The following is a 22,414-nucleotide window of genomic DNA, read 5'->3' as shown; positions in this document are numbered from 1 at the left end:
AAAGAATAGCAAACATAATCATAATATCATTAAATATTTCATAATTAAAAAAAATACAAGTCATTGTATTATTGTAAATCATTTTTGTATAACCAATACAACACATGCACACTTAAGAACACACACAAGAAAACATACTTCCTTGTTTTATCTATGGTAGTAGCATAGATAAAACATAGGACTATGTTTTATCTAGGTAAAAAACCATCCAAACATTGAATACATACATGGTGACAGACCATAAACATATTTACCTCAGTCAATTGAATGTTGTGTTATTTATATGATTTAATCAGAAAACTATTTACTGATAAGGCAAATATGTATGGATCAGTTCATGTGTGTAATTAACAGTGGCTGTGGCAGCACCAAATCCAATTTTACTTATAAAAACAGCTAGGGTGCAATTAAGTTAAACTGTGTCAACTTTTACAAACTAATGGAAATATTGTGCATTTTGATAGGTATACAGGCATTAGGCGTTGGTGACGTTTTTGGATTGAGGTGAATTAAGTTTTCGTTTAAGGTAGGACATGTATACCTTTTATGTAATTTTGATTTTGAAAAAAAAAACTGTATCTATTTTGTGATACTGCATTTCAGGTCAACTCCTGTTTCTTTATTTTTTTGTCATCTGTAGTAATTTACAAACAAATGACAAACCAAAATTTTAAAATCATTTAGAACTAAAAATTAAGATTTACACTTATTTAACTAAATAACTTTTTGATCAGCATTGTACGTGTTATTAAATTTACGGAAAGTAAATAAAAGAAACGTCTTATAACACTTAAAACATATATTTATGCTTATACTGTTACTCACAAGATGGTAAATATACAAAAAAGATGGTAAGTGGTGATCGATTTCGATTGGACACTCCAATCATCATCAGATCCATTAGGCGAATGAGTTATTTAATGCAAATATAAACCAATGTTGTATTTTAATTCGCAAAAATACAAAATCGTACTCCACAGCCATAATAAAATTTATGGTTTATGCTGATAAAAATTTAAGAAGTAAAATTAGTAATCATTTTACTCAAAAGAATATTTAGTTTTATACATAGTTTCATAATAACACATAAGGATAAACAAATTGATGAGATGAGAAGAGAACAAATATTTCATTTATGGCTGTAGGATTATAGGTACAAGGCAATCCGTTAATGTGGATAGTTAAAATAATGTCCCCATATCATACACTTTAATTATAATTATTAGTTTAAAATAATGTAATCTAGGCTATTTTTTATTCTGTTCTTATGCATTTTAAATATTTTAGATCCTACCGGGAGTAGATAAAGCTTAGTCTGTGGTTTTAAGGTACAATTTATTATTATGACCAAAATCTCATTACATCATTGAGAATATTTTTAAGCATAATGAATTCTCCCAATACAATAAAACGGTCTTCAAATCCTTTTTTATGTATGCATATGGCATTACCGTGAAAATGAAAATACTTTATTTAATAACAAAGGCTATAGATTATACATACTCTTATATAGATTTTTCTTCAGGGGGGATTATTAATGTTTTGAATAGTATAGGATATGTTTAATCTATGTCCAATGTGAAAAGCTATTATATTTCCTCCTACTGCCTGTCGTTAACATTATAGTTGTCTGCTAGCGCCTCTGACACCAGCTGACTGTGAAAACGTGAGGTTCATGGTTGTGTCGTGTCTTGTCGTCTTGTCAGTGTTGCCACTTTTAGGGTAATTACCCTTTTTTAGGGTAATTTACTAGTCTTAGGGTAAAGTTTAGGGTAATGGTAGATTTAGGGTAATTTTAGGGTAAAACAAAAAATAGGCATAACAATGGAAATTTAACTAAAAACATGAAAATAAACTTCAAAATTTGGCAAAAAACGTTCATTACCTACATATTATAGCCAAACCGTCATATGCGATTCAACCGGTTTAAATATCGATTGCTATGATGCATTTTTCATAATAAGTTTATCGATCTAATGGATGGTGGAAGGAAAAAACATTATCTAATCAATAGTTGTGAATGATCTATTTTAGATTTTATTCAATTCTATAACACGTTATAATAAAATATGACATATTATTCTTTACTTCTTGATTTTTAATTATGTGATTGAATTGAATTAAACTAGGATTATTTACAAATTGTGTCAAAAAATTACTGCTAAGAATAAGAATAGATTAAAGCTTTGGTGTTACCGTACTGTATTATAAAGATATGATTGTCCAAAAACAGTAGTTAGGCTAATGGGTCGACACTGTAAGAAAATACGATAATTCTTGATTCGATATTTTTCGTATATACCATAGAGCTGAATATCGACGTTTTGTTCTTCTTTTTCGTTTTTTGTAGAATCGAGTATAATTTTACGTATATTGATTGATATTGGAACCTTATTTAGTTTAATTAACCACCTTATATTATATTTATATCATTTTAACAATGTTTTATAGCATTAAACGCAAATATTAACATTTAGGGTAATTTTTAGGGTAACTCAAAGTAGATTTAGGGTAATTTAGGGTAATTTTAGCCCGCCTTTAGGGTAAAAACGCAACAACGAGGTGGCAACACTGCGTCTTGTCCTCTTGTCTTCGTGTTCGTGTTGTGTTGTTGTGTTATGTTATGCTGTCAATTCGTCATTTTATTGCTCATCCTAACCTTAAACAACTATTTTTGATGTAATGCATTTTGACATATTATTTCAAGAAAACAATTGAACTTAACTAGTTTTAACTGTTCTTTTAACTTAAACGTTGTAACAATGTTTACTTTAATAAAATGGAACCTCTTGAGAGTTTGTGTTCAAACCTTTTAAGCAGGATATCCTGCACAACCTTTTTAGCCAGTTTCGTAGGTGGACTTAACTTAATGGGATTAAAAATAATTCACGAACTTGATAGGCCTTCCGGCAACACTTCAAAAATGGAGAAATCAGAATTCTACAGAAATAAAATCATACTTGCACCAATGGTTAGAATTGGAACTCTCCCAATGAGATTATTAAGTCTAGACTATGGAGCTGATATCGTTTACTCTGAAGAGCTAATTGACTGGAAACTGCTTCGCTGCGAGCGCAAAGTCAATGGTAAAGTGCTTCTTTTAAAAATCAGAAAATTCTTCACTATGGTCATACGTTGAGTCACTATTTACTCTATCTAGCTTTAAATGGATCATAGACCCAATCTTGTCACAATGGAGATATTTTAGTGTAAATCCAATCAGGCAAATGGAAATTCGCTTAACTTATTCTGCAGGGTTGCTGCAGCGGGGGTATTTTACTCTAAAGCTATATGGATCGTAGATCCAATCGTATCACACCAGACGGTTAAGCCTAATTCAAAATTGGCTAAGTTATAAGCTGCTGTTATATTTTATCTTCCAGAATAAAAATAAGTTAAGTTGTTGTAAGAATAGATTAAATTGCTATTATTGAAAAGAATAGGTAAAAATCTTTGCAGGATGATTCAGATAACAGCTAGCTAGGCCTAACCTTTTTAAGTGTAACATCAAACGGTTTAGTTGTTTATTCGTTTACTTATTTGGCTTTAAATGAGATCACACAAAATATGAATGCCCAAATCATAGATACCGGTAGGCCTATATTACTTCTTGCTGATTTATAGTAGGCCTACTGTTTCAAGAAATCGTTCAGGTAATTTTGAGTTTTAGTTGGTACTTTCGTATTATACGGAGGCCACTTATTTAACAGCGCGCTGCAGCGTTTGTGTTAGGTTAGGTTATCATAAATATGTTTGTAGGACTTTCCTTGTTTCGTTATGAATCGAACGATACCAGATGAGTAAAAATGTATGATAATACAACCGCCGCAGCGCGCTGTCTAAGAGTGGCCTCCGTATAATACAAAAGTAGGCTACCTTAATAATTTTAGGGTAAATTAATGTTTGCTTAGTTTCGTTTGTCAAGATTTGTGAACACAGTGACATTCCTAATTGGCAGGAAAGATGCAGTTGTCACTCACCATCTAGCAGTATACTAGTACCTAATTAAGTTATGGTATTTTCAGCTCTGCTCAAGTGATAGGGTTGTTTGTATCAGTCAAATTAAAACTACAGTTTTATTCTTGTAGGTTTAGTTGTCACTGGGGGGAGAACTCAATGGGATGAGAACTAGGCCTATTATGGTTGAAGTTTAAATTTTACCGCTCAAATGTGTAACTTAAGTAACCTACACAGTTTTTTTTTAGATGTGTTGAACACTGTGGATTTTATTGATACAACTGACGGTTCTGTAGTATTCAGAACATGTGACAAGGAGAAAGATAGAGTCGTTTTACAAATTGGAACATGCGACCCAGAACGAGCCTTAAAAGCTGCCAAACTTGTGTAAGTTTATTTAAGTGATTAAGGGTTCTAAAGCAATCAGTGGCAGTTCTAGGAACCATGGTGGAAGTAAGACAGGTGTGCTATTCAGACGGACGAGTTTGAGACCATTCTGCGCGGGGGCAAACCACTTTGCACGTATTTAGTGTGACGCTGCCCGATAATATTAACATTTTGAACAGTTAGATTTGTCAAAAAATTATAGAACTTGACATGGACATCATCAATTATAAGTGTACGATCCATGTTGTGAAAACATAGTTAGTAATTGTACAAACTTAGGCCTAACCATGAAATCACTCTTTATACTTTGCCTTTCTTAAAACTAAACATGAAAAAGTTAGTTGGTTACCAAATCACGGACTGTTTGGTTAGAAGCATCTGAAGAGGGAAAGGTTTAGACAAAGATTCAAATTTAACGGTTTTTTAAACTATATATCGTTAGCGGCGTTTTTTCCTGAGATATGCATAGTTATATGAGCGCGTGAGTCGAGTTAGTTGCCATGTGTTAATCACGCATCATTGTCATCCAACAAATAAGGTAGTTTTATGAATATAGTAGTGGTGATATTTTTATTCCTGTAGCCTATATTTATGTATGTGTGAAAATTGTAGTTCTGTTGACTTCAGTATGTTTTTCCCTGTTTGAAGACGGATTAATTTGTAACAGTTCGCAGAGAAGATATCATTTTGTCTTCTCTGTGACCATGTATATTCGGTTAAATTTGGAATGTAATACCAATCGGTACCGTACTAACTAATAAATTTGTTTAAATTTTTTTTATAGCGAGAATATGTTCAGAACATATTGAGAAAAACTCCTTTCAAAAACCGTTGCAACAAGTTTTATTGGATATTCTCCAAAAAAACAAAGAAAGCTTATCAAGGATGCACTGCCAACTTTAAACTTGTTTAAAGAAACTAAAACGGTGTTGGTCGAACGCATTTTAATGCAAAACTATTTTATACTGTCACATGTTAAATATTACTTATTTGATTGAAAATGTAGAATACAAAGTCATCCTTATAACGTATATAGCTACAGTAGCCTATATTGGATAATAAATGCATGGCGGTTTTATCCAATAAATGGCGGCCTCGGCTGACTGGCGTTGCCGCTTAATATAGTTCTTCCTAACTAAGAAAGTAATTCTTTTATTGAAATCTAATCGATACTACAGTTTAATTAGAACGTTTCCCTAAAATTTTCCCGCATTTCTGACAAACCTCACCAAATAATACGTGATTGAAAAAGTTTTAAGTTTGTTCGGGGGTTTAATGGTTTTTTATAAATAAATTAATAACAGATAAATCAAAAGCATCCTATGTTTAATAGTCCACGACTAAGCAAAGTTTCAGGATTTTTTCTTGGTTCTAACTATTTAAAATTACGATTTTTTTAGAGCAGCGTCACTGTTCGATTTGGTCGCGAGGCTATTTGCTCCCAAGGCGATGTCACGATACCCCACCCCGCACCGCCCTCACCTGGCTACGATGCGCAGTAGCACATCTGTCTTACTTCCACCATGCTAGGAACCTTGTCAAGGAAGGGGGCTACTATGGCCCCCAAGTTAAGGAGGGATGGTTGTTTAAGAAAAAGGGGAAAGTTTGGTATTTTTAAAGCCATTTTTAACATTTAGAACTGTGTCCAAAAACCTACGCTACATTTTTAGGGGTTAAATATTTTTCCAGGTTCTAATGGAAAGCCCCGTCCCCTTGGAACTGCCACTGAATGCAATGGTTAGACGAGTAAAATCCATACCTATATAGGGTAAAAAGCTATAAGGTTCACAAACTCTTGAGAAATCCGATCACCTACCAACCGTATACTTGAATGAAACTTCCCCTTGATGTGTCTTAATGTGAAATTTCCCTGAAAATAGGCCTATCAGTTTTTATGAATCCTCTCCTAAAGGGCACGAGCCTCAATTAAAGGACCGTATTTAACCAAATACGGTAGGGCCTATTTAAGATAATTCAGCTGTTAGATTTTTTAATAGGTATATAGTTTGTTTGTTTACTTTGTTGATTGTTTACTTGGTTGTTGGTTAATATAGGTTGTTGTTTACTCCCTTAGTTAATCTTTTGATTTTTATCATATAGCCTAATGCTTACATTAGGATTGAGTTATTTGTTAGTCATTTTCATTAAAATAAGCAATAAGTATGATTGAGATTCACCAGGTATAACTGGCATGATAATTAACTGTTTTTCTTTACAGTAGATTTAGTGACCCACATTATATTCTCTTATAAATATTCTTGCCCCGTTGGGAAGCACAGACAGAACAACTAGTTATTGTAGGCTTGGCAACGTTTAACATTTGTTGTAGAATATAGAGGTCACCTCTAAATTCAACTGAACCAACATTTAAGTTGTAATGAGTTTATCTGTAAACAAATTGTTCAACATGTTTAAATAATCATTTATAATTTAGGCCTACATTTTTTGTAGGGAGAAAGATGTTGCTGGGATTGACATCAATATGGGTTGCCCCAAAGAATTCTCCGTGAAAGGGGGAATGGGCGCTGCTCTTCTGAAACAACGAGATAAAGCTCAAGGTATTCTGACAAAACTGGTAAACGGTCTGGAGATACCAGTCAGTTGCAAAATACGAGTTTTTGAAACTGCAGAAGACACTGTCGAGTTTGGCAAAGCAATGGAAGCCACAGGAATTAGTGCTATAGCAGTTCACGGGAGAACAAGAGACGAGAGGCCACAACATGACAACCACAACGACCGCATCAGAGCTGTCGCAAAGGCTTTGACAATTCCTGTGATTGCCAAGTACGTACAAAATAAACCGTCTGTAACAATATTACCTTTTGTCACCACTAGTTGAAAGGAAGTAAGTTTCCAAAACCAAGCCTAAAGAAATCATTGGCCTTTTGACTGAAATACAAAAATCTTACCCTTCAAAAATATGTTGCTTAAATAATTTGTTAAAAATAATAAAATCTTTAGGCTATGGTAGGGCCTACTATGAATATTCAGTTGAAATTGCTACTGACAATTCATTTAATTACCGTAATACATTGATAGGCCCTACTACTGATTGAAAGTTTGGTGATAACTTAATAATATATTCTAACAAGAGTTGTTAGAAAGAATTCATTAAAAACCTCCCACATATTTATTGTTGCAAATAGAAATTTATTAAGAGCAGAGTGAGTATTGAATTCAACCAAAGGCTGCAGACATGCATCAAAAGATAGTGCTTGCAATATTAGCAGTGCTCACACCGTCAACATTCTTTCCTCTACAATTTATCACTTTTACTCCATTCTCATACCCATACCTGCTTTTCCAGTGGTGGCTCAAAAGAGATTGAGAAGTACACAGACTTGGAACGGTTCCGCAAGGATTGTAACGCAAGCAGTGTGATGGTGGCAAGAGCTGCGGAATGGGACTGCTCCATATTCCGCAAGGAGGGACGACTGCCAATCGACACAGTAATCTCGTCCTATCTGCGGTATGCAGTAGATTACGACAACGCAGATGGCAACACCAAGTACTGCGTACAGAACATGCTGCGAGACCGACAAGACTCTGAGTTTGGCCGAACATTTCATGAGACGCAAACAAACGAACAGATTTGGTGAGATGTGTTGTTTTTGCTATGAGAGCAGTGTTTTTTTAGTGAACTAAAACTTTCATAGGAAACATAATCGATGATTTTCAAGTCTAGGTCTTTGGGTGATGACCATTGTTGGATGAGTAAGACTAGACTATCTTCGGGCAAACTGCTATATTTAAAACTTCAGCTCCTACTTATTTAATGACGCGGTCATGACCTGAAGGCTTAGGTTTTACGATCTGCTGTCTAAATTAATTGATAATTTGTTGATGAATTCAATTTAGTAACATTTTACTAATACCTAATGCCAAGGGTGTAAAACACACAAAATAGATAAAAATAATTTTAAAATGAATAGGCTAATTGTCAACTTACTCTAACTAAGCAAGTACATTTTTAGTAGGCCTACCACTCTTTTCTATATCTTATATTAATATTTGAAACCATAGATGTATTGAGCAAAGATCAGAAGGTAAGCGTGCTTTACCCATATATAAAAAAAACAAAGTTTAGTTTATACTAGGCCTATATAATAATACAAATCTTATAACCAAACTTTGTTACAGCGCTTTGTGGAACATTGCCGATTACTGTCGTCAAAAAGAAAGGGATCTGAGGGAGCGAGGTCTGATAGGTCGGAGGGAGATGCAAGCTCTGGGACCAAAGAAGAGGAAACTAGACGATGATATAGTGCAAGTACCCTGCATCTTCCAACGTAACCTGTACGCAGACGACACAGACTTACCAAAGGCTAGGCTGCTACTGTGGACTCGTAGGAAACGCCTGGGTCAGCCGGTGTACGATACTATCCAGTTTGAGCGTCAATTTCAATCTATTGTGACCGTGGACAGGAAGAAATACTCCTCCTCATGCTGGTTAGTGTTACTATTTGTGTATAAGTTTTGAATAACATTCATAAAAGGGTTGTCAATTTATCAAGGTTTCCAAAGCATTTTATTGTAGGGATTTCAAAAGGATAGAGGATCTTTCTAAAGCTATTCCAATCTGAAGAAATAGGACTGCAGAAGGACACTGGAGAAATAGGACACTGCATATAGGAAATTAATAAATAATCACTGAAAGTTCAAAAGGATTGTAGGTTTCTTAAGCTCTGTTGATAACAGCCAAACTACAAAATATTAAATTGTTGATATTTCTTTTGTCGGAAGTCTTAACAAATTCAATGCAGCTACCATTCACACTAAATTTTTTCAGGGAGAAAAACAAAAGGTCAGCAGAACACAGTGCTGCTCTTGCTTGTTTGTGCTCGTTTGGGCTTGTCGACACACATTCTTTGAAGAATAATGGAAGTATTATCTGTAAGTACACAATATCACGTTTGAATTTTTTTTCAATGAATTGTAGGTACCTACTTTATGGAACGAAATGTCTGCCTTACCTTCAAAACCATGTCAATAGCCGAACTTTTCTAAGAAATCTGTAAAAATTACTTTTAAATTAACCTGCTAATCAATAGAAAGAAAACATGGAATTTTTCATAAACTCCCATTTACGAATTTAAATTATAGTATTTTTCCTTTGATTTTTTAGTTTAAAGTATTAAGCTTTATTAAGAAAAGGATTGTCAAACATCACAGAGAGCAGGTTGTCATTTTTATGTTGAGCTAGGCTGATTTAATGTTTATTTTTAGATTATCAATAATTTTACTGACCACACAACTTGATAAAGTGGTCAGTTATATTTCCAATATTAAAATTGTTTTTACTTTGTAATTTTTTGATGGAAATAAAATCATTCATTATTCATTTGAAGTGAAATATTTTAATGTCAAAATATGTATAAAACTGTGATTTATAAACTAAAAAAATTAATGTACCTAATATTTTTATTTTTCAGATTAACTGAAATACATCAAGCATTTAAAGAAGATTGTCCGAGCATCTCAGTACCAGTAGTTGACGATGCATATACTGAACGGTTTGAATCTCAAGTTTTCTTTCGTAAAGACAGGTTTTCCTAGTAAGTTGAATACGGCTTCGGGATTGTAAATATTGTGCGAGTATTAGGAAATGAGGAAAGCTTGATAAGAACAGCCCTTGACAAGTACAATTATAGAACGTACGCCCTTGAACATTCAGTTGGTGCCAAAAACGCAACTGTATTCGGCAGCAAAGAAAACCCGAACTAAACTTTATCATTTTACTGTTGCAAATATGTGCATTTTTAACCTGTTTTTCTTTTACCTATTTACACAGAAAATAATTAAATAGAAAAACTCATCATGCACCAAGGACGTTAAAAATCAGGGAAAGCATTATGTACAAATTATGTATATAATATATTATACAATTATTACATGGCTACATTTTATTTACCTGAATCATCTGTCCTAAAGTAGCAGGATGATTAATTTCTCTGCATTATTTTACTCATGTAATCACTGAAATTCTTATTTCTTCGGTATCACCAGCCATTTGCCCTCTGATTTCCTCAGATTTTGCATCACTTTTTTATGCTCAGGTTAATGTTTGATTCCTTGAAGATGAAGATTCTTTCTGATTCACCTCTGACCATATTCATTATAATACGCCCAAACATGATGCTAAGTTTTTTTTGTAATCAGTTTCTTAATGGTCTTACACCACACAACAGTGACAACACATTTTTTTTACAAAGACCAAATTTCTTATTCACACTAAAATATTTGGTCAAAAATGAGATTGATGGTTATTATCGCCCAGTTTTTAATGTGAATGTTTTAAGTGTTTAGTAGAATACAACACTGTTATAGAAGCATTCCTAAACAAATAAAACATGGTACAATTTTGTTTAGTAGGTAGTGTAATTTAATGAACAACATATTGGCACACCGTACAAAAAAGATATAGGTAGTATTAATTAAAGCCATAGATAAAACATACTCCCTTAGTAGATTTCTCATCCTTATGGAACAGCTGAAGACAATTTTATTGTTAGTTCTGTACGGTTTATGTAGAGGTCGTGTTTTGTTTACAATTTGTTTCCCGTTATTACAGCCATTTAAAACCTCGTTTAACCAAATAATACGATATAATCATAAACAATAACTTGTCCCCTAGTTACATAACCAAACAGTAAAGCACAAATCAAGAAATTAACCCTAAAATAATAGAAACAAAGTTTCGTCGACACTAGCGCCCAGTGTCACGTACATGAACTAGACACGAAAAACGTGCTTCAAAATTTACAATGTAATGAGAAGTCTACTTGTGTTGGTTAGTCTATGTTAAAGCATGATCAAGTGAGGCTTTATGATTGAACTATTTATATAACTAGAGGTCGTCCAGTGGTCGAAAACTCTACCAAAAATATGTAATGTACAGACTTCTCTATATTCACCCCAAGCTGTAAATAAACAAGTGATTGGAATTTCTTCTATTTGTTTTGATTTTCAATTTATATTTCGTTGTTATTTCGGCAACCCATAAGGTCCACGTTAATTTTTTTTAATTTTAAATTAATTTTTTGTGCTTATTTTTGAGCATATTTTAGTTTATAAAAGGATTGCTTGCCTATTAATATATAGATTGTTTGAGGTAGAAAAGGAAAACACAACCAAAGTAAGTCAGGCATTTTTCATTTGTTTAAATATTATATGTACAATTCCTTAAGACTAACCAGTGCAAGAAGATAGATGCATGCTATTCGTCCTTAGGTTTGAGGAACCTTGCTCTTTTCCTGGGCGGTTCTTCTTGTTTATTTGAGGCAGAAGACATTTGTGAGGAGTTAACACCTCGGATCTTCTTTGTCTTGTATTTACTTGCAACTGTCTCCACTAAAGATTCCTTAAACTTGGCCATTTCGACGTCGCTGACATCCGTAGCCATGGATCTATCCACTGGTTTTCTCTTGGCTAATTCTTCCAGTTCCATAAGTCTCTCTATTTCTGGATTCATTCCTCGAAACGATAATCTGCCATCGATTAAATCCTCGCAAGGGATAAAACTTGGTTCCAAAATATAATTGCTCCTGTAAGAAAAAAACAGTCGGTATTTTAGAATATGTTCCAAGCAATCTGTGAGGTATAAATCCAGGTATTTCGTCCCTCACATTCGTCTCCGAATCAGGAATGAGTGTTCGTGTGATGGGATGGAGCATCAACCTAACTAAAGCAATAATTTAAGTTACTGAAGGGATTACCTTTTGGCCACAACTTTAAAATGGCACAAGTGCTAAACACATATTTTATTTAGTGTCCCTTAAAGGTGTGATATGAGTTTTGTCTGAGGTATGAGAGTTTGGGTTTGGACTGCTCATGTGTACGGTATGTCACTGCATACCATGTGGCGGCTGTCGTCTTGCCTTGTGAGGTATGTTGAGATGTGGTTTTGTTGTCATTAGTTTCTCGTGTAAAATTTGCAATTGTTGCTTTTCTCGGCATGTGTCATGCGACAAAATGGCTGCTGCTGTTGGGTTTGCAGTGACGTTATCACACATTATGGCTCATCTCCTATAGGCTACTCCATACAACTTGAATTGTGTTTTACCACCTGACAAAGTAGGCAGGTGAGCAATCCCATCCCAAAGTGATAACTTTGACAATGATTCATCTATCGCTATCAAAATACGTGAGGCAAACGACTTTTTGATAGAAAGAGGATCAAAGCATCAATAAATGAATCATTCATTAAGCTCAAGAACAGAGAAGTAAGGTACACAGGAAACATGCTTTTGGGACGATCGGAAACATATAAAAATGGTTTATTTTACCTTTTTGCGTCGAACGATCCGTGTGTAGTTAGTACAACTACAACTGTTTCATACCACTAGGGTACATCATCAGGTTGTTGGCAGAACGTTAGATAAAACAGCATTCATTAATAGATGAACTTGTCGAAATGAATATGTCTATATACACATAATACACGAAAAACATTTAAAAAACACAAATTTACGAACTTGGCCAAGTAACGAACACACGAGACAGGCGCCGATGGATTTTGCGTCATGACTGCTGTCGTGTGTCCAAGCATCAGCTGTTACCCCTCCCCCCCAACTCCTTTATCAGGACCAGTTTTGTTTTGGTTTAAATGAATGGCAGTATTGTAGATGATATTAGATCTGAATGAAATTTGTTCGTTCAATATATGGTCAGGGTGTTCTTTGGATGCCTTGTATATTTCGAACTCCTCTATTGTGTCCATGTATCTGCCTTTAGTACATAAATGCATAATTTCTAGATTACTATGTATGTCCGTGTAGTTGTGGTTTGCGTTAATTATGTTACAAGGCATCCAAAGAACACCCTGACCATATATTGAACGAACAAATTTCATTCAGATCTAATATCATCTACAATACTGCCATTCATTTAAACCAAAACAAAACTGGTCCTGATAAAGGAGTTGGGGGGGAGGGGTAACAGCTGATGCTTGGACACACGACAGCAGTCATGACGCAACATCCATCGGCGCCTGTCTCGTGTGTTCGTTACTTGGCCAAGTTCGTAAATTCGTGTTTTTTAAATGTTTTTCGTGTATTATGTGTATATAGACATATTCATTTCGACAAGTTCATCTATTAATGAATGCTGTTTTATCTAACGTTCTGCCAACAACCTGATGATGTACCCTAGTGGTATGAAACAGCTGTAGTTGTACTAACTACACACGGATCGTTCGACGCAAAAAGGTAAAATAAACCATTTTTATATTGCAATTTACGATCCAGAGGCTAACCCATCATGAAATTGGAAACTTGTCAAGTTCAATTAGCCTACAAATACAAGAACGTTAAGATAAAACTTTTCAAAACCATAGAAAACATAAAATTTAATAAAAAATGCATTGAATATGGATTAGTCCCTAAATATGTATCAGTTAAAATTAACAACGTCTCCAAAGCTGCTAAAAAAGCCAAAAAAGTTGCTGAAACTACTTGGATTAAACATGAAATCAAGTCGTTGCATGCCAAAAAATGCATGTTGAACAAGTTATTAATGAACACACATTTAGAACTTTTAAGCAGCCTTCACCCTTCACAAACCAAGAATGTGTTATCAGAATTGGATTCTCAAATCAATAGAAAAATTTTTCTAAAAATGAAATCCCAAACCAAAAAGATTGATTCATTAGTAAAATCACAGTTGAATAAAGATACAGTAAATTGTAGTCACGTATTTCATCCAAGATTTATAAATAAAACGAACATAGAGTTCTCTGAACAAGAAACCAATCTTTTGAACAAAGGATTAAATTATAATTTTCCCAATGATAAGAAAAATAGCTTGATATCAGAACTACTAAATGCAGAAACAGCTGTAAAATATTTAAACAACAATGACGCACGTGATACGGCAAGAGTAATGATCACAAACAAAATGAAAAAAGCTGTCTTAAATCCAAACATTAGAAAATCATACTTGACAAAATATAAACCTTTAAAACAAGTCGCTGCCAACATTAGGGACAAGTTAGAACAAAACAATGCCGTTATCACAAAAGCTGATAAGGGAAACTGCATTGTTATCCTCAGTAAAACTGAATACGTAAACAAAATTTGTGAATTCATCACAGCCAATAACATTGACACATTAAACTGTGACCCTACTGCTACCTACTCCAAAGAAATAAATAAATTGATATCCTCGTCAACAAATCTTTTGTCTAAAGATGAAATAAAGCAATGCAAAGTTACTAGACCCCAGGCTCCCATCCTTAGAGGACTACCGAAGATCCACAAACCTGACACGCCCATCAGACCACTAGTAAATTTCAGACCCTCACCAGCCTATAAAATTGCTCAAAAACTTGACAAAATAATTAGGAAAGAGACCGCCTTAGATAACGACCATAGTGTTAAGAACACAGTTGATGTAGTAAACCAACTCTGTAAAATTAAACTAAAGGGTTCTTATACTTTAGCCTCATTTGACGTAGTGAATTTATTCACAAACGTACCCATTGATGAAACCATCGACATACTTGAATCTAATCTAGATAAAAACTCCTCCTTATCAACCGAGGCTAAAAATGAGTTAGTTAATCTCACTAAAATAGTCCTCAAACAAAACTATTTCACGTTTGAAAATAAATACTACACACAAAACGAAGGTTTAGCTATGGGCTCTCCACTTTCAAGCGTCCTTTCAGAACTGTTTCTAAACAATATAGAAAATAAATTTCTATGGTCAGATTCCAACAAACAAAAAGATAAAATAGTTCACTACAGCCGATATGTGGATGACACATTAATCTTATTCAATGGTAATGAAAGGCAGATAAAGATACTTGGAAATTATTTGAACAATGTCCACCATAAACTAAAATTCACCCTCGAAACCGAAGCTAACAAATCAATTAATTTCTTAGACGTAACAATAACAAGAACTGATCACATCATGGAATTCAAAATCTACAGAAAACCAACAACAACTGACCAGACCATCCATTCGTCATCACACCATCCTTTCAACCACAAGACAGCTGCTTACAATAGTTTCGTTCACAGACTATTATCCATACCCCTTACCACAGAAAACTACAACAATGAAATAAACATTTTGAAGCACATTGCCGTTGCCAATGGATATGAAAGCTCTCTCATTGATAAACTTATCAGAAAATAGAAAAATAAAACAAAAGAGATTCTAGAACCCAGAAACAAAAAGTATGTATGTGCTGAATTTGGAGTAGTACTCAATAACACCTTGAGAAAAGAAATGGCAAAGAACGATGTACACGTTGCATACAAAACATCAAACAAATTATCTACTATGCTTAAGGAAAAAAATAAAACACATTCTGATAAAGTAAACAGCACAGGTATTTACAAAATGACATGTAACGATTGCCCGAGCTTTTACATCGGCCAAACTGCTCGCTCTTTCGCTACTAGGTTTAAAGAACACCTACCCAAAAAGAACTCGAAATCAGCATTCGCCAACCACATAATTAACGCAAACCACAACTACACGGACATACATAGTAATCTAGAAATTATGCATTTATGTACTAAAGGCAGATACATGGACACAATAGAGGAGTTCGAAATATACAAGGCATCCAAAGAACACCCTGACCATATATTGAACGAACAAATTTCATTCAGATCTAATATCATCTACAATACTGCCATTCATTTAAACCAAAACAAAACTGGTCCTGATAAAGGAGTTGGTGGGGAGGGGTAACAGCTGATGCTTGGACACACGACAGCAGTCATGACGCAACATCCATCGGCGCCTGTCTCGTGTGTTCGTTACTTGGCCAAGTTCGTAAATTCGTGTTTTTTAAATGTTTTTCGTGTATTATGTGTATATAGACATATTCATTTCGACAAGTTCATCTATTAATGAATGCTGTTTTATCTAACGTTCTGCCAACAACCTGATGATGTACCCTAGTGGTATGAAACAGCTGTAGTTGTACTAACTACACACGGATCGTTCGACGCAAAAAGGTAAAATAAACCATTTTTATATTGCAATTTACGATCCAGAGGCTAACCCATCATGAGATCGGAAACATACTTGAGACTAGCAAGGAAGAGCTCGAGCGGTGAGCACTGTGCAAAAATTCCTATCGCACAGGGCACAGTGTGTTCCCCCACCGTGAGCGTTGTAAGTTAGTACATGATGGGGAGGGGGGTGTTGGACTTTGCTCCAGCTACTAGTGCTAGACACCACTTGAATGTACCTAACTACCTTTTAGCGAATGTCCCATATAGGGAATAAGCTATTTTCTCTTTTGCTCAAGGCCCAAGAAAAATGTGTAGTAGACATAGTTGATTCACAATTACAGGTTTCTGGAATGCTAAATTACATTGATCCGTTTGTGATATGTTAAAATGTAATAAAATGTTCAAAAGTTATTAATTTTATCTTTTAATTCCAGGTAGGCTATACAAATTATTCAATTTTACAATTAATTGTTTTTAATTATTTGCAGTTTAAAGAACATCTTACAAAACTTGAATCTACAGTCTCTGCTACCATCCTGACTATTATCAATGAATACAAAACCTTATAAGAAGCGAAACCGCCATATTAAAATAGGCGACGCTACGAAGATTGCCGCCAGCGGCAGCTCACAAAAATTCATGTAGGAAGCGCTAGCGTTTCCAGCCAAGTCTTTGTGAACTACCGCTAGCGGCAATCTTCGTAGCGTCGCTTCTTTTAATATAACGGTTTCGCTTCTTATATAGTTCTGTTTTAATTGCTATTATTGGTTAAAAAGCCCACACTTTTCGTAAGATAGTTTGTCAACTATTCAGGCACAATATTAAGTAAAAACTATTTGTTTGAATGCTCCGTCTTATCTCTACTCAGTGTAAGTCTGGCTAGTACCACATTTATTTCATGACCAAGTATGATTATTAATAGTGTCTAACATTCATCGGCTTACTTACATTCCAGCTCTCATGCCTTCTGTTATTTGATTTCCAAACATTAGTCTTCCTTCCTCATCTTGAAGTTCTTTTATGACCTTGTCTTTGGTTCTCTTCATGAACTGAAATTACCAAATAAAAACATAATAAGTTAACTACAGCACACAAAAAGCTACAAGTGAATAGAAATACTTAGGAATTCTAAATGGAATCCGCCTACCTGACATTTTTTAATATTATTCAGGCTAAAGCCCAAGATGTTAACCTTATTGAAGAATAAATTCAGCCAACATATTTCTCATGGATTTTAAGACTAGCCTACCGGTAACGAATCCTGTATGAAAAATAAAATCACATACCTAATTGAGCGGAGCGAGCGAAGCTCTTATACGTCGACTCTTATGCATTTCGTAATACGCAAACTCCTCCTAGACGGCTGAATCGATCGTTTTCAAATTTTGCATGGTGATAAATACCATATCGGTGAGTGCCAACATCTATATTGTGTTAAAAAAGTCTCTCAGGAATCTGCCCCACTGGGTCTCAAAGTTTTAATGTAATCCTTATGGAAGCAGTATTTGACACATAAACAAAGACATATGATCAGCTGTTGACGTTTAAATGCAGTAGATAAAGAAATAGCTGTTAGCATTATTCCACAGATATTAGAACAGAAACGGTGGATCATAAATATAATCAAATGACGACACTAGCTTGAAGTCCGTGACGTATGAAGTGGTGAAGGAAGTAGTAAAGGTGATCAGTCTGGAATGTGGAAACTGTTTATGACGATTAAATCGATTAGATTAAGGTATCTGCATTTCTAAAATTCTATGGGAAGGGAGGAAAACAGGTCCGCGACGTAGGAAGTGGTGAAGGAAGTAGTAAAGGCGAGCAGTCAGGAGTGTGAAAACTGTTAATGACGATTAGATTAAGGTATTTGCATTACTAAAATTAAATGGCAAGGGAGGAAAACAGGTCCGCGACGTAAAAGTGGTGAAGGAAGTTGTAAAGGCGAGCAGTCTGGAGTTTGGAAACTGTTTATGACGATTATATTAAGGCATCTGAAATCCTAAAATTCTATGGGAAGGGAGGAAAACAGGTCCGTGACGTAGAAAGTGATGAAGGAAGTAGTAAAGGCAAGCAGTCTGGAGTGTGGAAACTGTTTATGACGATTAGATTAAGGTATCTGCATTCCTAAAATTCTATGGGAAGGGAGGAAAACAGGTCCTTAACGTAGAAAGTGGTGAAGGAAGTAGTAAAGGCAAGCAGTCTGGAGTGTGGGAACTGTTTATGACGATTAGATTAAGGTATCTGCAATTCTAAAATGCTATAGAAGGGAAAGAAACAGGTCCGCGACGTAGGAAGTGGCGAAGGAAGTAGTAAAGGCGAGCTTTTCGGGGTGCGGGATCTGTTTTTTGACCATTAGATTAAGGTATTTGCAATCTTATGGTGATATGGGAAGGGAGGGAAACAGGTTCGTGACGCAGGAAGTGGTGAAGGAAGTAGTCAAAGCGAGCTGTCCGGTGTGTGGGAACTGTTTATGAAGATTAGATTAAGGTATCTGCAATCCTAAAATACTACGGAAAGGAAGGGAAACAGGTCCGCGATGTAGGAAGTGGTGAAGGCGAGTTGTTTGGAGTGTGGGATCTGTTTATGACGATTAGATTTAGGTATCTACAACCTTAAAATGTTATGGGAAGAGAGGGAAACAGATCCGCGACGTAGGAAGAGGTGAAAGAAGTAGTAAGGTGAGCAGTGTGGAGTGTGGGAGCTGGAAACCTTTTGTTGCTGTTTTAATGTATCTGCAATGCTGAAATGCCATGAAAAGGGATGGAAGCATGCCCACGACATGGGAAATGGTGAAATAAGTAGTAAAGGCTAGCAGTACGGAGTGTGAGAATGTTTGTGGCAATTAGATTATCGCATCTAAAATACTAAAATGCTATGGAAAGTGATGAATACAGGTCCACGACGTAGGAAGTAGTACAGTATGAGCATCAGCATAGTGTGAGATCCGTCTGTGGCAGTTAGATTAATGTATCTTCAATACTAAAATGCTATGAGAAGGGAAGGAAACAGGCCCCACGACGTAGGAAGTGGTGAAGGAAGTTAGTAAAGGCTGGCAGTGCAGAGTGGGGGAACCGTTTGGGCAGATAGATAAATTAATCTGTAATACTTAAATGCTATGAGAAAGGAAGGAAACAGGTCTATGACGTATTAAATGGTGAAGTAAGTAGTAAGGCTAACAGTGCAGAGTGTGGGAACTGTCTTTGGCAATTACATTAATGTATGTGCAATCCTAAAATGCTATGGGAAGAGAGGGAAACAGGTCCACGACGTAGGGTGGGGTGAAGGAAGTAGTAAAGGTGAGCAGTGTTGAGTTTGGTAATGGATTAATGTATCTGCAATGCTAAAATGCTACGGGAAGAGACTGTAGACTGTAGAATGATCACAAAGCACGAATCGATACATTTTTTCGATACATGCAATCGTTTACAATCGAAATTTACAACTGAGTTGACAACAGCTGGTTTTTACTCCATAGTGGCTAAAAACTATTTTTACTCTCTAAATATTAAAAATGCTACTTTAGACTCGCAATGCATGCATTAAAAACTACTGTTTTTACTGCAGTATGACAAAAACAATAATAATATGAACCCTTGATGACTCCGCTCAATTTTGTGGATGCCTCTGCGAACGCCACCTAGTTAACTTAAAGTTACGATACGTATTTCACTTTTATGTTTGGTCAGTTAACTGAAAGGTTTCTTACCTGTATTAAAGCTATCAAAATAAAGTGTGGCTTAGCTTATTGTTTAGCATTCTTGGATTTGGGAATAAAGTGTGTGTGTATTTTAATATCCACAAAAATATGAGGGTCTTGGACCGCTTTCCTAAAATTTCTAGTTCTATACTGGAACCCTAAAAATATAGGCCTATCTCGAGTGTAAGCCTACACCAAAACAAATTATCAGAGATGTACGATATTGTGGTTTCATGCAGTAAAATCCATGTAAATGTTAGGAGCCATTACTATTTTACTCTCCATTTGGTTAGATAGCCTATTACCAGTAATGTAAAGGATAGGCCTACTAAAGACAGTCTATATCTTCCACATCAACACTGATTGACATAAAGTATTGCCCTTGTGTCATTGTGTGAAAAAAACTAGATGGTCGAGTCTATGAAACTTAAAATGTAAGTTAGGACCTTAATAGCCTAGTTGGACAAAAACCCTTAACTTAGGTTATATTTCTTGGATGAGGACAATTGCCTCTATGGATCAAGCATTCATATCCCTACCCCGGCTAAAACATTGATGTTTATAGATTTTTGTCTGCTCTCTGTACTGCAACAGCACAATTCAGTCATAGAAAACATCGATATTTCAATACTTGGCCAAAAACATCGACTATTAATGCTCATCCCTCTAGTCAACTAGTAGGATAGGCCTAGCCTAGCTCAAAACAGGCTGCAATTGCTAGCTTTCACTTTGGCTTTTCTTTACCCAAAGGCTTAATCTTGGATGTAGGGATTTTTTACATGAAATTACAACGCGTAAATATCAGAGAAAGTGATATATTGTATAATAGAGTAAGTTCATTAGGCACTTCAGTTTTAGCAAAAGTTAAGGAACTTTAGGTTAACTTGTGGTGAGTCTTACCTTCATCTCCAAAATGCCTTTGGAGAGTTTTGTTTTATTCATTTCTCTGGCCGTCATTGTTGTTTTATTAAATCCAATTTAAATAAAAAAGAAACTGTTTTTAAAATTAACTTGCAAACTGTAAACTTAACCTAAACACTATGTCAAACGCATGCAATCATGCAATCAAGCAACGGGTCTGACTTAGGGGAGGTACAAATGAGGCATTTAGTTCAAAATTCCTCCGTGAACAGCGCTGTAGTAGAGAGCACTTTGGCAATAAAGGTTTACTAATCGCAAAAATACTTCTGTTCATAAAATAAAATTATAAATGCCTCAAATTCAATTTTACTATTTTTAATTATAAAATTAAACTATCATAACCTAACCGAACTAACCAAACTTGCTGATAAAGAAATAATATAACAAAAGTTTAGTAATCGGAAAAATAATTCTGTTTATTAAATAAAACTAGAAATTGCTCAATTAAAATTTTATAATGACTTAATAATAAAATTAAACTGTAATAACCAAACCAAACCAACCAAACTTGCTGATAATAAAAAAATCTTGGACAAAAAGTTAAGGCTACCAGCGGGACTCGAACCCGGGACCTACAGTATACCAGCCCGGCACGCTATCCATTGGACCACCGAGGCCGATGGACATCGAACGTTTTGTTACGGTAATGGCGTTCCCTCAGCTAATAAGAAGCCCTCAGCTGTCATCGTAGCCTCTTCTATACCTCCCCTGAGTAAATACCTCAAGCAACAAGCAACAGACGACAACAGAACAACAGAACTGCAGACGGGCAAAGGCTCAAAGGCAGAACAAAAACATGTCTCAGGAAAAAAATCAAACAATAGAGAAGGCAGGCGTTTAACAATCCTTGTTGTACTATGTTGCCATTTTAGTAAAAATGTTAAATAATTATCAAGGAAATTAGATTAAACATATTTTTATATTGTAAACTAAGGTTCAACAAATCTGTTTATTATCAAAAAGCTAAACATCTTATTCTATCATACATCTTTCTTCATTGAAAAAAAATTGCATTATGGAGTGAAATCAAATTAGTAAAACTATTTAAACATTTTTAGAGACATCGCAATAGGTAAAGCAAATTTGAATAAATTTGTACTTCCCTGACCATACATATTACCATACTTATATAATGTTACTCAAAATCCTGTTTTCATACAGGGTGTTTAAAAACAACTTTACAACTTCACCATGCATCCTTCCATTTTTGAAGTAACAATAGTTTTCTTAAAAACCCCACATGAAAGAACGGCTAAACAAGTTTTTTTTATTTAATTTATTTATTTATTTATTTATTTGACGGTAACAACCATTTACAATAATATGCTAATTGCTACAAATTCTAACCAAACAATACATATGAAAAATTTGATGGCTAACACATATTTTTACAATAGATATTAGTATGTATGTAGTGTTATAGTACATGCTTAACTACACAAAAGATAGATTGTTGCTTAATGGCTACAATTAGAAA

General features: G+C 34.9%; 2 protein-coding genes across 3 annotated transcripts; one reads left to right on the top strand and one right to left on the bottom strand.

The window, feature by feature from the left end:
- The first annotated feature begins 370 nt into the window (after positions 1–370).
- LOC129005859 (tRNA-dihydrouridine(20) synthase [NAD(P)+]-like) lies at positions 371–10,235 on the top strand. Of its 2 annotated transcripts, none has more exons than XM_054434882.1 (7): positions 371–464; positions 4,206–4,344; positions 6,796–7,128; positions 7,652–7,939; positions 8,485–8,793; positions 9,134–9,237; positions 9,777–10,235. In XM_054434882.1, the coding sequence occupies exons 1-7, from the start codon at positions 440–442 to the stop codon at positions 9,779–9,781; spliced, it is 1,203 nt and encodes a 400-aa protein (XP_054290857.1). In that variant the 5' UTR covers positions 371–439; the 3' UTR covers positions 9,782–10,235. The 2 variants fall into 2 exon arrangements, with proteins under 2 accessions (XP_054290857.1, XP_054290856.1); XM_054434881.1 differs by lacking the exon at positions 371–464 and adding an exon at positions 2,616–3,086.
- Positions 10,236–11,489: 1,254 nt separating this feature from the next.
- On the bottom strand, positions 11,490–21,068 carry LOC129005876 (M-phase phosphoprotein 6-like). The gene is made up of 3 exons (XM_054434908.1): positions 20,917–21,068; positions 17,268–17,368; positions 11,490–11,888 (listed from the first exon to the last, which is right to left on the bottom strand). Exons 1-3 carry the CDS (start codon positions 20,971–20,973, stop codon positions 11,561–11,563), a joined length of 486 nt encoding a protein of 161 aa, XP_054290883.1. The 5' UTR covers positions 20,974–21,068; the 3' UTR covers positions 11,490–11,560.
- Between the last annotated feature and the right edge of the window lie 1,346 nt (positions 21,069–22,414).

The sequence above is a fragment of the Macrosteles quadrilineatus genome, unplaced genomic scaffold (assembly GCF_028750875.1).
Source record: "Macrosteles quadrilineatus isolate MER2022 unplaced genomic scaffold, UCM_ALF_1.0 Scaffold_39__1_contigs__length_1060358, whole genome shotgun sequence".
Classification (NCBI taxonomy): domain Eukaryota; kingdom Metazoa; phylum Arthropoda; class Insecta; order Hemiptera; family Cicadellidae; genus Macrosteles; species Macrosteles quadrilineatus.
This window is presented reverse-complemented; position numbering and strand designations above follow the sequence as displayed.

Bases quoted from the DNA above. Each gene is read 5' to 3' on its own strand.
- LOC129005859 (XM_054434881.1), top strand. From the start codon at position 2,780: ATGGAACCTCTTGAGAGTTTGTGTTCAAACCTTTTAAGCAGGATATCC. The intron at 4,345-6,795 runs GTAAGTTTATTT...CATTTTTTGTAG, and splicing joins TTAAAAGCTGCCAAACTTGT to GGAGAAAGATGTTGCTGGGA. The intron at 7,940-8,484 runs GTGAGATGTGTT...ACTTTGTTACAG, and splicing joins CAAACAAACGAACAGATTTG to CGCTTTGTGGAACATTGCCG.
- LOC129005876 (XM_054434908.1), bottom strand. From the start codon at position 20,973: ATGACGGCCAGAGAAATGAATAAAACAAAACTCTCCAAAGGCATTTTG. The intron at 17,369-20,916 runs GTAAGACTCACC...TGGTAATTTCAG, and splicing joins AAGGCATTTTGGAGATGAAG to TTCATGAAGAGAACCAAAGA. The intron at 11,889-17,267 runs GTAAGTAAGCCG...TTTTTCTTACAG, and splicing joins GAAGGCATGAGAGCTGGAAT to GAGCAATTATATTTTGGAAC.